At 34.8% G+C, this 14244-nt stretch overlaps 2 protein-coding genes across 2 annotated transcripts; both read right to left on the bottom strand.

Moving 5' to 3' along the window:
* Window positions 1–3511: 3511 nt before the first annotated feature.
* Window positions 3512–4945, bottom strand: LOC112568822. Its single transcript, XM_025246319.1, has 3 exons — window positions 4669–4945; window positions 4159–4446; window positions 3512–4007 (listed from the first exon to the last, which is right to left on the bottom strand). The coding sequence occupies exons 1-3, from the start codon at window positions 4775–4777 to the stop codon at window positions 3655–3657; spliced, it is 750 nt and encodes a 249-aa protein (XP_025102104.1). The 5' UTR covers window positions 4778–4945; the 3' UTR covers window positions 3512–3654.
* Window positions 4946–5926: 981 nt separating this feature from the next.
* On the bottom strand, window positions 5927–13915 carry LOC112567920. The gene is made up of 8 exons (XM_025244809.1): window positions 13777–13915; window positions 13303–13372; window positions 12887–13009; window positions 12362–12598; window positions 11997–12116; window positions 11573–11770; window positions 10999–11095; window positions 5927–9764 (listed from the first exon to the last, which is right to left on the bottom strand). The coding sequence occupies exons 2-8, from the start codon at window positions 13352–13354 to the stop codon at window positions 9680–9682; spliced, it is 912 nt and encodes a 303-aa protein (XP_025100594.1). The 5' UTR covers window positions 13355–13372; window positions 13777–13915; the 3' UTR covers window positions 5927–9679.
* Between the last annotated feature and the right edge of the window lie 329 nt (window positions 13916–14244).

The raw sequence follows: 14244 nt of genomic DNA, 5'->3' as shown, positions 1-14244 counted from the left end.
CTAAACCATAAATATGATCCCCGAAAGCTGGTAATTGTCCTCCTTTTCAAGGTGATAGCAACTGGCTCTTGCATTCTTTTGATCACTTTTAGGTTCGTACTCAATATAAATTGGCTAGCTCGTAATTTCTACTCAAACAACCATCCTGTTAAAAATCCCTCGTCCTTTTGAAGAAACACGCACATACAAACTCCGTACCGAGTCACAAAGTGCCTTGACGTAGGTGGGGGTACGGGGAAGGGAGTCTTTCCACTGGTTTTGACCCAGTTTAGTTCCATGATCGCAGGTGGGAGGGCCAGTTGACGGCGTTTGATTGCGGTGTAGCCATATCTTTTTTGTTTCGTTTCGTTTTTATGTCTTCTTTATGCAAAAGTAGGGTTAGTGATATTGTCACGGTAAGTGGACCTCACACTCGAGAGTACAGAGAGCTGCGCTCAGACATAAATATCGCTGATACCGAGCTTTTTAGATTGTGAAAGCTGAGAGCCCCTTTGTGTACGCGTAGTTTAGTCATTCCTCTCTAGCTTGGGTGTTTCTGTTGGAGCTCCCGTTAATTACCTGTCCACGCTTAGTCATTCCTCTCTAGCTTGGGTGTTTCTGTTGGAGCTCCCGTTAATTACCTGTCCACGCTTAGTCATTCCTCTCTAGCTTGGGTGTTTCTGTTGGAGCTCCCGTTAATTACCTGTCCACGCTTAGTCATTCCTCTTTAGCTTGGGTGTTCCTGACGGAGCGCTGTTGGCGAGCACAGACGTGGCCAGCTATAGTGTGGGAGTCCGGGAGACGGGTACGTGTAGCGTTGTAACGTCAGAGGGTTCTAAGCTGCTTTGTTGTTTTCTCAGGCCTGTTGTTGCGTCCATGTGCGGTAATTTATCCATTAATAAATTTTAGGTTTGTGCGGTCGTCGTTTTTGTTATTGTTTGTTTGTTTCGTGTTTTTTAGTTCTGTTTTATTGTTCTTTCATGTTATTTATTGTTTACAATTAGCCACTGTGAATAAAGTTTTATTAGGTAATATCCCTACTTGGGTGTGTGTGTGTTTTTTCATTCGTTTATTGAGGAGGGATCTGTTTCCTCGCGTGCTACAGACGTATAAGTAATTGCTGAGCTTCTTTGACTGGGAGCGTGGAGGGACTAGAACCCGACAGCTTGACCCCCCCTCCCCCCCCCCCCCACACACACCCATACACACAAACAAAACTGGTTAAATTGATGCAAATTATTTAATTTATTTTGTTTAATAAATTGTTATAGAGTTACATTGCTACAAACATCCCGATATATTTTCTTTAAATTCGAGTCCAATTCCTTTATCTATTATCATCTGATACAATCTGACGATGTGCATTTATCGTAGGTAACGTTCAACTCTGAAGAAAACTGCGGTTAATGATATTTTTCGTCGCAGGACCAGAGAGCTTCTTGACCTTAAAATATTCGACAGATTCAAAAGAATTATAAATAATACCAATCTCTTCACTCTAAATAATTACTAGGTATATTTATATAGTTAGAAACTTGTAATTTTTTTCTTAAATTTTTTTCTTAATATTTTTCTTCATCCACATTCTCTGTCTAGGTTTTTTATATTTTCTTAAGTAACAAGAAAGTCCCTTGGAGAAAGCAAACACGATAAAGATACTTGTTTGCTGTAAACAAATGTTACACTCCCTACACAAACAGAAAAACAAATCGAATCTTTATGAAAAATTGATTTAGTACTTACCTTAGTTTTAGTACAGTAGGAAACTCCTTAGTAAAAGTATTTTATTTCTGAACTTACGGAAAGTATTCTTCTTTTTTTTAATTCTACCTCATTTCGTGCAGTTTTTGTTGTTTTTTCCGCAGAGTTTGAGCTTCGTGTTTGTAAGAAGTACAGGTGTGAATTCTAATGTAGATTTTTGGAGATATTTCAGGAAGTGCTGCACACCCGCTTCCCTAGTTTTGGATAAGACGAGATCAAGGTAAAAATTTATAAAGGTGAACGTAAAACACTAATAAAGAAAATTTTCAATCTAAATGACAGTAAGAGTCATCAAAGCTTCGAATTAAGAGAAACCTAATCAAAATAAATAATGTGAAATGTTAGCGGTTTAAGTTCGGAATTTGAAGGAAAACCAAATGCATTGGTACAATAAACGATGTTTTTATTTGCTTTAAATATTTTTGTTGTGACAACCAGATTTATGGAATGAAAGGAATATCTTAAACTTTAAAATTATTTACCTAAAAATGTTACCATTATCTATCTGCTTTCCGTTTATCGCTCTTATTAGAAAATACTAGCAAGTATATCGTTAATAAGTATTAGAAGTGCAGAAAGTAACTAATAGTTGACTACTTGATTTATTAAACAGCATCCGATGTATGTTCTGTTGCATTGGTTTATATTGTATTGTATACTGTTTGGATTCCCCTGCAATGGGCCTCAGGCCTCTTAAAAAATTTTCCTCCTTTAAAGCATGCAAATATGTTACTCAAAATTGAAACAAATACAGACACAGCTGTCATTTTTCCCAATTGCCACCCACCAGTAATAGGATACAAGACCAGAGAAATTGTCAAAATTCATGCATGCACCACTGAATGCATAAACACAAAACACAACAAAAACGAAGTGTTCTGACCTGGTGTGACCCTTTATGAAGCACTGCAGCAATCGCCATGGGAGGATGACATTCACGCATTCCTACAAAAATCTCCCACCGTCTGTTCCTCTTCTCCCGTTTTCTCCGATTTTCAAAAATGGAGGTTTGTAATAGAGTTTGCTCGTTTTAAACAAGAGGCGTATACAGGCATATAATAATATTTAGTTGACTCAAGTTAAGCTTTCATTACCTCTGCCTTATTTTGTTTTCGCGCAAGTAAGCAGAAGCAACATTTTAGACTCAATGATAAAAAAATGTGTTGACACTTTTCGAATTACATTTAAAGTTGTAAAGCTACTTAACTCTAATTAACGAGCAAGTCTGGCAGAGTCAGTCAGTCGATTAGTAATTGTTTTCTTTCTCTCTTTGCTGTATATCACCACATTTAAAGTTTTCTTTCATCCACTCACATCCTCTCTATTTCCTTTCGAGTGCTATCTCTCAGCCCTTCTCTTTCTGTCTATTTTTAATCGCCTTTGTCACACATCTCTCCTACAAACACATACTCTTACCCACACACCACATACACACATATTTGTATTAGTTCTGACAGAAGTGATACTTCCATGTCTTCCCACTTCCCCCAAGGTATCAGATGGGAGACTGAGGTAAGAAACTGTTGCCATGAACTAAACGCTCGTTTATGTCGACCTAGTGGCATTGACCACATAAAATTTTAAGCGGATTGCTTACTAGGCTGGTTTACTAGCTCTCACATATGAACTAATTACTATTCTGGTTGGCCAGGGAAAATCCGAGATCATATTGCCTTGTGTCCGTGGGAATTGTAAGCCAACAATGTTGTTTGTGTTCAGCAAATGTAGACAGATGGACAGACAGATATATCAATATATTTGTGTGGTTTTTCTGGTAGCAGGCATATAAACTCTCAGTTACTTATACTTAGTACATATATCTGCTTGTCGCTGTTCACATCAAAGCCAAATTCAATGATTTAAACAAATAAGCTCGTTCTTGATGAGAAAAAGAACAAACCTAAGACCTTTACCCTATGCATCTAAATAAATAAGAAACAAAGGCAAACCAATGCTCGTGATATTACCTGTGCTGTTAAATAACTGGAAAGTGATGCTTGAGGGACCCATCTCGCTCATGACCTGCACTGTCCAAGTCCCCTCTCCAATCCAGGATTTATTGACAAAACGCAGGGTCAGCGTGAACTTTGGAGCATGTCCACTTACTTCACAGTTCACTTCCTTGGTCATAGTTTCTGGCTGCACTTGGGCCATCAGACATTTCCTCACATCGCCTTTGTAGGATTTCATGGCAAATGTCAGACCTCCATCTAAAATCCTTCTTAAATCTGAGACTTGGTTAGTTATGTAGGAAAGCTGAGGGGCACCTAAACAGAAAAAATTATATAGAAGACAAAAACAAAAACGAAGTCAATGATACTGATTATGATCTTATTGTTGTTGTTGATGATGATGAATTTATTTATGTTTTTATGTGAAACATTTATATATAGCAATAACAACTTTCAGAACACTCACATCTAATAAGTATGGTCACAGATTTATTGAGTTCCGAACCCTGCGCCTCACATCCGATGACCGGCCACACGTTGTGACAGTGAAACACACCAAGAGAAAGGACGAGAGGACCTTCTTTGTATTTTGTAGAACTCAGAATGTTTCCTCGCTCGTCCACCATGCGAATATTGACTGGAGGATTTCCATTGACAAATGAGCAGGAGACTGTGACCTCCTGGTTCTCGTCAACAATGTGTGTACTGTTAACATCTTGGTCATTGACACTCAGTCCTGTCACTCTGGCTGGGTCTGTGAACAAAGATACACTTACGATGGTGTATAAAATCTTTAATAATGCTAGTAACTGTTTATTACTGTTCACATTGAACAAATCTAAAGTTTGCTATATGAATTTCCACACAAAATACAGTGTTTAAGAATTTTTCAGTCATCACAACATGATAGCATGAATAAAATGTTAAAATTGATTTGAGAGAATTTAACAATTTTAAAAAAAACAAACAAACTTACAAGTGACTTGTAACGCCGTGTGCTTCATTATTACTGGGGTTGAGTTGTGTTTAAAAAGTAGCCACCTGATCTCATTATATGTTCTTCTAACAAGTAATGATAAATCCATTTGAGAATTATCAGCATAGCAGACGGAATCATTGACTAGTCGTTTGCAGGTTGGTTTATAACTGGAGGTCCATCGGCACCTGCAAGCTATGAGCAGTGTCCCATTGTCACAAATCTTTATTTCAATACGAAAGTCCTCCGAATGCTCAATTGTTGTCCATGTCAGTGGATAACTGAAATTGGTGTATTGTCTTCTTCACATTCGCGGTTCTCATCAGACGACAGTATTTGAGTCGGGTGGTGTACCTGTAAAATACACAAAAGTGTGTTTTCCTTAACAACTCGTTTTGCCATGGTGAATAAAATCAGCATCATTGGGTCACAAACAAAAATTCTAATGTCGAGATAATGTTTGTTAGTTTTATTGCATTATATATATATATATGAGAATAATCTCTGTACAGATAATATGTAACATAAATGCTGTTCAAAGTTTTTCTGATTGAGTAAAATGCTGGTATACTCACAATTGATAGTATTGCTGTTTACACTTCCCTGTAAAGAAAATAAGAAAAGCCACAAGTCGTGTTTCCATGCTCTATTGTTGTGATTTATTCTTCAACTGCCTGCGACCGATTGCGAGGACGATGCTACATCGGTACTTCTATACTTTAAAGTAACCGTTCGTGTCATAGGAGGTGGACTACTTTGAAGTGACTTTCCTTATGTTTCACATCAGCCTCACCCACTGTCAGTTTTGATTTCCCTATTTTCTCTGGGTTATATTAAATGTATTTATAATAGTTAACACGACCTTTACTTCTCTAGACCAAATTTTAGTATAATAATTTATTTCCTCATCAAATATGGCTTCGTCCGTCGTTCGTCGTCGTCGTCGTCTTTACTTTGCTGATTAGTGAGAAAGCAGCAATTTATATTACAAAGAACTCAACTTTATATCAAATTTAGATTAGATGTCAACACATGTAGTCAGCTTCTTTAATTCAATGAGCCAATAATTGTTTAAGGACTTTGAAACTTGATGTCTTATCTGTATGTTCCTGGATGCCAGTCAATGTTTGGACTAGTTTTTCAATGAAATTTACTTCCAATTGCGAGAAAGTAAGTATATATAAACAAAGATAAGAAAATATACTTCAATCACAGCAGCCACTCAAACATGCAAATAAGTATAGTCTTACTATACATATTTTGACAAAATTTTATTTCTGACTAAACTTGTAACTTGAAATGTCCTACGACTTAAAAAATAAAAAGGCAAAATAATCATAACAATGAGTATTTCAGAACATGATCAAGTTCATGAAATATAAGCATTGTTTATCTTCTTTATAGCAAACTGTACAAGTAATAACAAATTTTTAACATAAAGGTTAAAGAATAAAATTAAAACGTAGTTTATGCCCCTCTGACGCAAATACGTACACAGTTTTCTGCTACTGTCTTCCATATAAAATATACGTTTTATAGAGAATAGTTGTTCTTCGTCTTTAGAAAGCAAGCTCTTCCTGTACGATGTAAACTCATACATGAGTCTGAGGCTGTCTAAAGATGACAACTGCATGGCGGGAATTCCTCAAAGACTAACACCAGCAACGACAGCAACGGAGAGGCTGAATAAAATCTGGGACACTAAGAGTATAAGCTTCGAAAACGAAATTTAAGCTAATGCAAGTCCCTCGACTTTACCATCATTCTGTAAGTCTGAAAAATGTGGACGTTAAATACACATCAACAAGTAAAAAGAAAAAAAAACTTGATCTTGATTTTGTACACATAGCGGTGAGGAGATTGGTATCTTCGAGGGAAAATTGTAGAAAACTCAATCACCTTGCTTCAAGACCAGCTTGCCTTAGTTTTTCTCAGCCCTATATGAAGCCAGGAAACTAGTCTTGACACACAGGTCAACAAGGAGAGGTTTGTTCCTCGACAACTCTGCTGCTCTAGTCCTCTCTAACCACTCGACTATTATTGATGAGTACTCGTGTAATACTAGCAAAAACAATGAGCTTGTTTAAGGTTCCCCAATAGTCATAGACAACAGCTGACTTGTGGGAAAGTCTGTTCTCATTTAGTCAAAGCGAAAAATCACTTGATGGAGATTCCTTTGTAATCCTAGCGAATATTGTTCCTTGGAGATCAAGTTGTCTTATGTTCGTAGCGAAGAAATGACGTGTGGAAAAAGTTTGTTTTCTTATTACCACAGCCAAAAATATGACTTGTTGACAAGTGTGTTTCCCTGTAGTTAGAGAAAAAAAACTAAAATCTTTTCTCTCGCATTCATAACGAAAAACATAAATCAAAGATACCTTATTCTCCTTAAGAAAATTCGAAAGGCGATTATTGGTGGTTTTTTCTGTATTCATCGTAAAAGTAATGATTAGAAAAAAGTCCCTTTTGCATTCATTTCCAAAAAAAATTAAATCAAGTTTTGACTTTGCACGCATGACGAAAGATGTCTTAATGTACAAAAATCCAAATAAGTAAGTTTTTCATCTTGAACATGTAGCAAGTAATTCCAATTAATATTTTAAAGATCGTCATGATTTACACCATTCTTTCTGATACACCATAATTAAATAATGTAGTTAGGTATAATTCATATGACATAATCATTAAAATTCATGAAGAATAAAATTATAATGCTTAGTGATGAAAGTCTACTACTAGTAAGACTAGTTATACCGATGACTTCTGCGCCTACAAAGGTGCTCAGCACCAAAGTATTTCTCCACTATTGAATATCTAATTTCAAGTAAAACCGACCGTCCATATGTGAACCATTATTATAATGCACAGAAACAATAATGAAAATGCATCTAGTCAACTCCAATCTGTAGATTATTTGTATAGCGATTTTTTAAGCGCTCAAAAACGACGATCAATGCCTTTTAACATTGTAAACTTAAACTAATATTATATTCCAGTTATGTACAACCTCACAAGGATGATCAAGGGAGGTAAGTCTCTCCTATCGAAAATCGTCATATTACAAAACAATGAAGTAAAAGACTAAATCCACTCACCGATGATGATGATGATGATGATGATGATTATTATTATTATTTATAAAAAAAATCCAATTAGTCACACTAATATTACACGACCTGTTCTCGTCAGATTCAACAGGGCGCTCAGCGCCTGAGTAAATCTGTCTTTTCGAATTAAAACAATTGTAAACTCCAGCACAGGAAAAATAATATAATACACCAAAAAATACTAAAATATGAAGTAATACTAATAATTCAAATACGTTGTATACAAAATTCTCTTAATGATCACAAGAGATATCAAGGCCAAAGGAGGTCACTCCAAGTGAAAAAAAATCGACCATAAAATCCAACTTGGTTGTTATGATTATTATTAGCCACCTTCCACATATCCACATTCTCCCAAGATCCCCATCCCCACGCAGTGAAAAATTATAGTAAGATAGAACCATTTTTGTACCAAAACATCATTTTAAAACACAGAAGGAATTCTAAAATACATAGTAGTACTAAAATGTAAATGCTATCTATAGTGCATTTGCTAAACAATAACAAGTGCTCTGACAGCTATTTGATATTACACACTAAAGCTGACAATATTTTCAAGTAATAAAATACTTAGAGGCGTTGTGATAAACAACACCTAGGCAAGCAAGTAAGCCTGCATTTTTGAAAATCATAAAAATAAGCAACACTGTGAAGACTACTATTATTAATAATACTACCAAAAATTCAGATTTGAATTTTACCCAAAAAAAGGCGATCAACGCCAAAGTATACCTTTCATTTAAAAGATTCATGAAAGTAAGCAAACATTGCAAGTAAAAAACTAAAATAAACATAAAGACCTTTCCATAATGTACATAATGTACAAAAAAATCACGATAATACTTAATACTAATAGTACAGATAACTTGAAAAGAACTTTTTCAGGAAGGAGCTTATGCCTCATTTCTCACTTTTTTCATAGTACACACCAAAGCGGATGAACAAATAAACTATTAACAGGAATTAAAAGAGAGAAAAAACAAAATAATACTTATAATACAGGTAGTAGTACTAACGCTGATAACCTGCACAGCGCATCTACTAACCACTACACAAGGGCGATCAACGCTCTTTCCCTGTGTACATTAAAGCTGGAAATACATTCCAGTTCTTATCAACCTCTCCACAATAGCAGAGAGTTTTAGAAACAAAAAAGTTTTGTGATACACATAATAATGCAATTAATAACATAGCCTCGCCTTTTTGAGGATCATCACACGAATAAAAGTATGAATAGTAAATCCTTCATAGGCAGCATTATTATAATGCACAGATCTTGCAGAATAATGCTGATGTTATAGTAATATTTTTCATGCTTATAACACGTAACATCTCACAACAGCGCTCAACGCCGTATTCTATCCTATCAAAAATCACAACAACACACCAAAATGCAAGTAAAAATTGGTCTAAAATATATACCATTATTGTAATGCACAATAGCAAAATAATATTATTATTACATGAAGCAATACTGATAATGTAGATAACATGTATACAACATTTTCTTGGGACGCCTAACGAGAGTTCACGCTTTTTCAAACTGTTCACTTGAACTGACAAAATGTTGCATTACATAGTCAACCCTCATGGTACATGAGAGGCTGTGGCAAAACTTATGAAGTTGTTGTTATACAAAGTAAAGAAATAATGATTTCTTTTTTATAAACAGTATTGTCATTCACAATATTGGAAAGTGCAATCGTGGTATTACTAGAAAAGAAGCAAATACATAAAATAGTCAACTAGTCATCATTATTGATGGAAAAACTGATCGATATTTTTGGAGGCATCCGTTTTTGATTTTCAATTCAGCATGCATCTTCGAGGAAACAAGATTTTGGATAGCATACCACTAAAGTAAGAAAATACATTTCTTTCATTGTTCCCTACCTACCTGTTTCCTACACGGACAAAAACACAAAGTCATTTGAAACTCGACCTCTCTGGAAGTCTTCACTGGCTTTCCTCCTTATTTTTGCGTATTTCCTGAAAATAAAAATAAAAATAAGTACTAAAACAATTTAGTTACACAAATGTGTCTTTCCAAGAAAAGATTCGTGGCAGCATTTTCCCATTATTTGATCTGAAGTCATAATTCTACCAAAATATGTAATTGTGAAAAACGGGGTTAACTGTTTGACATAATACCACTGGGTGGAGTAAAATAAATTCACATGCTTTAAATAACACCCACAGTTGTTAAGGATATAAATGCATAAGTAAAACATATTTTATACTACTTTTTTTATTGTATAATTTTTAACACAGGTTTCAGGCAAACGACTGAAAAATTAGCTAAGAAATAATAAAATTAAACCTAGTGTTTAAAAATGAAGTAGATTTACAATCGTAAATAAGACACTTAAGCGTTAATTTGTCATTTAAAACTTGGTAGTGAGTGTTTAGGGGTAATTGCAGTCATTAGGATTGAGAAGATGTCAGAGATTCACTTGTAATGAGAAAAATTCCCATTTGCCCTTTTGTAAGTTGCATAAAAGTCTAGAAAGAATCCGATCCAATACTCAGCATTTTTCTCAAAGAACAAAGGGAGACAATTGTCTCTTGGGGCCGATTTCTGGACAACTCCTGACATCAGTAGGGAGGATTCTTTTCCATGTTTAAAAATTTGTTAGTAGGAAGCGCATGCAAAGCTAAAAATATGGCTAATACCTGAGTATCACTAGAAGTGAATGTGTAGGACCATTACTAGTGGAGGTCATTCTCCCCAATTTACTACGCTTTTTTTTCTCTTAGGAGAGAGATATTTTGAGGACATCTGTGACGATCCATGCTAGATAAATGGTGAATTGTAGCTGATTCATTCTTCTCGTAAGTATTATTTATTTTAACCTTAAATTTTTTAGTACAACTCTCCTTAATTTGTTTCTCCATTTTCTTTGCTTCGTTTAGCAGGACTGCGTAGCTTTGCTTTTCGGTTAAAGTTCTAAAATTTACTAACAAGGACCTCTGGGTAAAGCATATGTATACAAAGAGGCTGATGTTTATTATTTAATGTTGTTACTTACATAAAATGTTCGATCTTGTGCTCTTGTCATTTTCTTCTTTTTCTTAAAGCGTTTATAAGTATGTTGTCCCTCCGTATTAGATTATTTCTTTATATTCCTACAATATTTCAGATGTACACTTTGATACATTCTATTTTCAAAACACGAGAAAACACTGTCTTCATTTTAAATAACTAAAAAGAAATTACAAATACCTTCTTTGTCGGAGAAACACCAGCAGAACTATTGTCATCAACACGATGATGATAACGACGATAGGCAATGCTAACGCAATAACTGGCACAGATGAGCCTTTAGCAAAAAAAAAAAGTTTTAAGTCTGAAATATCCTGCAATTGTAATTAAACAAAAGAGATGGAATTTCATATGTATAAAATTTGATTCTTGTCCTCTTCTGCCAGTAAAGCGCTTGTGCTTATTAAATTGTAAAATATACGCAGAGATTTAAGCCCCACCTAATTTGTGATGCTTGTGAACACATTAAATAGTATGTTCCCCACCCACAACACATCTAAACGATTTTCTATTACTTTCCCTCACCCAAGAAAAAATAACCAGTTAGATATTTTATGCAATAATACAGAGGCGCTTACAGTTGAGTACATTCAGGAGCATAGACAACACAAGAATTATATATTCCTATATTTTTTCATCATCATCATCATCATCATCATCATCATCATCATCATCATCATAGAGTTTAAAAAGTAGAATTTCCGAAATTTATGTGACCTAAAGAAATTTAGCCAGGCTTTGAATATCATCTTACTTTCATCCTGTTTAGTTACGATGCAGGTTTTGACATCAAACGAAAGCGATGGCATGTGACCTGGGTGGCACTGGTACTCGCCATATGGATCCTCTAACATGTCCAGCTTCACGGTGAATACTTCGTATGGGTCTTCAACCATATATTCACACCTGTCTGAGTTTCGACATTCTGATTTGGTGTAGTTGGCCAAAACACCTAAAAAAAATAACATGGTTATCTAAAGTTCACATGATTATATTTTGTAAAAACAAATTTTGTTGTATTGAAAAGCGCAAATAATATGTGAAATAAAATAAACAAATGTGCAATGCATTGGCAGCACATGTAAACAAAAGCTTCATCCTATATTATGCTTGAAGAAGGGTGGTAATTACTGCATTTTAAGTATTTATTATAATTACTTTCGTCCAATAAAACTTACTTGCATGCTGATGAACAGTGAAACTGTCAATGGTAAGCGAGAACCTACACTGCAAAGTTACGTGAGATCCTTCCGAAGCTATGCTTGCTTCGCAATCTGTGAATGCAGAATGTTCCTTGTCTGGAAGAAGAAGTCAAAATAAATACAAGCAGCTAAGCATGCTTCCTGGACTATGAATTAACTTTGTCTATGACATGTTCTTCTCAAATTATTCAGAGACCATTGCTAATGTATTGGTGCTAAAACTCGCCATGGACCACTGATTGTTAAACTGGTTCATTTATGTAATTTTGAATCTTTGTATATGTCAGTATGTAAGTAAACATTTTTTTAAAATTATCTTCAATGGAGTGATTGAAATTTACCTTTCGTTTGAGGAAACATTTCTTTCGTCTTTTCATTCTCGGTTTGGTAAAACTGACAGGGTTGGATGCTGTCGGTGCTGTAACCATCAGGTATACATCTGTAGGTTCCAGACTGATTTACAAATCTTGCAGGTACACTGATTTCTGCAACTTCTGACACAGGCTTCTTGCACTCAAAGCCTTCCTGTGTGATGCAACGGAGCTCGTTCACTACCCAGATACAGTCAACCAGCGCGACTGTAAAACATTTTTTAATTTTTAAATAAAAGACTTTTTGTATATTTAAATATATGTGTTTCTGTGTGCAGATGTTGTATTTGTAAATAACTGTTGCAAAAATTTGTGTTGAGATCCTAAGTCATCAAAACTGAACTATCACACTTAAGTAAACACAACATATCACATTCAATACAATTGCTAGCATTTATGCTAGAATAACAAAATGTGAATCCATGTTATGATGAAAGGAAGTAGGAGATAACAATACAACCAAATTTTACATATTTAATTTGGAAGGTAATTTACCTTCGTCGCCTTTCTCTGGATAAAAGTACACTTCAAAATTTTTGCGTGTAGAGTTGATGTTTTCTGGAAAGAAACACTTTAAGGTCGTTCTGTCAGTTGTATCGCATTGGGTTACTGCTCTACCTACAACAGACACATTTACACATAAGATATATATATATATAATCTGTACATATCCAATAATGTGTGATGAAGGTCAGTCATCTACCTCTTATAAGTGTTTACAAACTGAGTCAGTCAGAATTATATCTCATTTAACCTTCTTAATAATCAGAAAAAATTATGTGCTTTGCATTACTAAGTATCTATATAATGTGTCAAAAGTTTCAGATATCAACTTCTTATGACCACAGCAACAGAAAACTGTAATTAAGTTCGATATCTTCATAAATAAGTAAAACACGTCATCGACCTACCTTGTGTTTGAGACACAAGCAAAAAAAGGAAGCACAATAAACTTTTCATCATGTTAAAGGAGTCATATTTCTGAAAAAACAGAAATGGCACATTATTTAAAAAAACTCAGACAAAAATAATTACGGTAACCGCTAACAATCTTTTGTGTGGAAAATAATAAACATTGTATAATCTCATTTAACAATTCGTTTGCTTGCTTGTAACCGTTGATATATAACGGCTATACACGTTAACTGAAAAGTAGATACATTAGAATTATTATGTGTACTTGGAGATTAATCCTACACAAGTTTCATTAAGATGCATGAAATAACATTATATGCACAACATTGCCAGAAGAAGTGTTTGAAATACACATTTCTTAAATATATACAACATTTTATGCATGCCTGTCTTATTTTAAAGCAACATTTAAATCAACAAACATATTCTTTAAAGCCATACATTTAATTTGAAAATTAAACAGTACTCACCTGAATGTGTTGGTTTGTAGAGAGAAAAACTGTTTGTCTGTTTAACCTCCACTTGTGATAATAGCATGGATTCTATAAATTTGGGCCTAAGCCTTTTTGAAGGTACTGTAAACAAGTTTTAGTTAAAAGCTGACCTACTTTCTTATCATTCCTGTCCTAGGGTGCTGCTAAGGGGTAAGAAGGTATGTTTACCCTCCTTCGCAACCACCTACAACAGTCTACCTGCAATTATTAAAGTCGGGCTTTTTGCCAGGTGTTATTAAACACAACAACATGCTTTCTCCATGCTTCATGCTTAGCTTTTATTCATGCAGTGTTTGACGATAAAAGTGTCTGGGGTGAGCAAGGGGGAATGAAATATGGACACAGTGGGACAAAAACAAAGTAATTATATCTCGAACAGATGTGCAGCAATAAGACGATTTGGGCAGTCTAAAAAAAACCCACACAGGCAGACATGCAGACATG

This window comes from Pomacea canaliculata, linkage group LG7 (genome assembly GCF_003073045.1).
Source record: "Pomacea canaliculata isolate SZHN2017 linkage group LG7, ASM307304v1, whole genome shotgun sequence".
Classification (NCBI taxonomy): domain Eukaryota; kingdom Metazoa; phylum Mollusca; class Gastropoda; order Architaenioglossa; family Ampullariidae; genus Pomacea; species Pomacea canaliculata.
The sequence above is the reverse complement of the archived record's forward strand: the minus strand, read 5'-3'. Positions and strand labels throughout refer to the sequence as shown.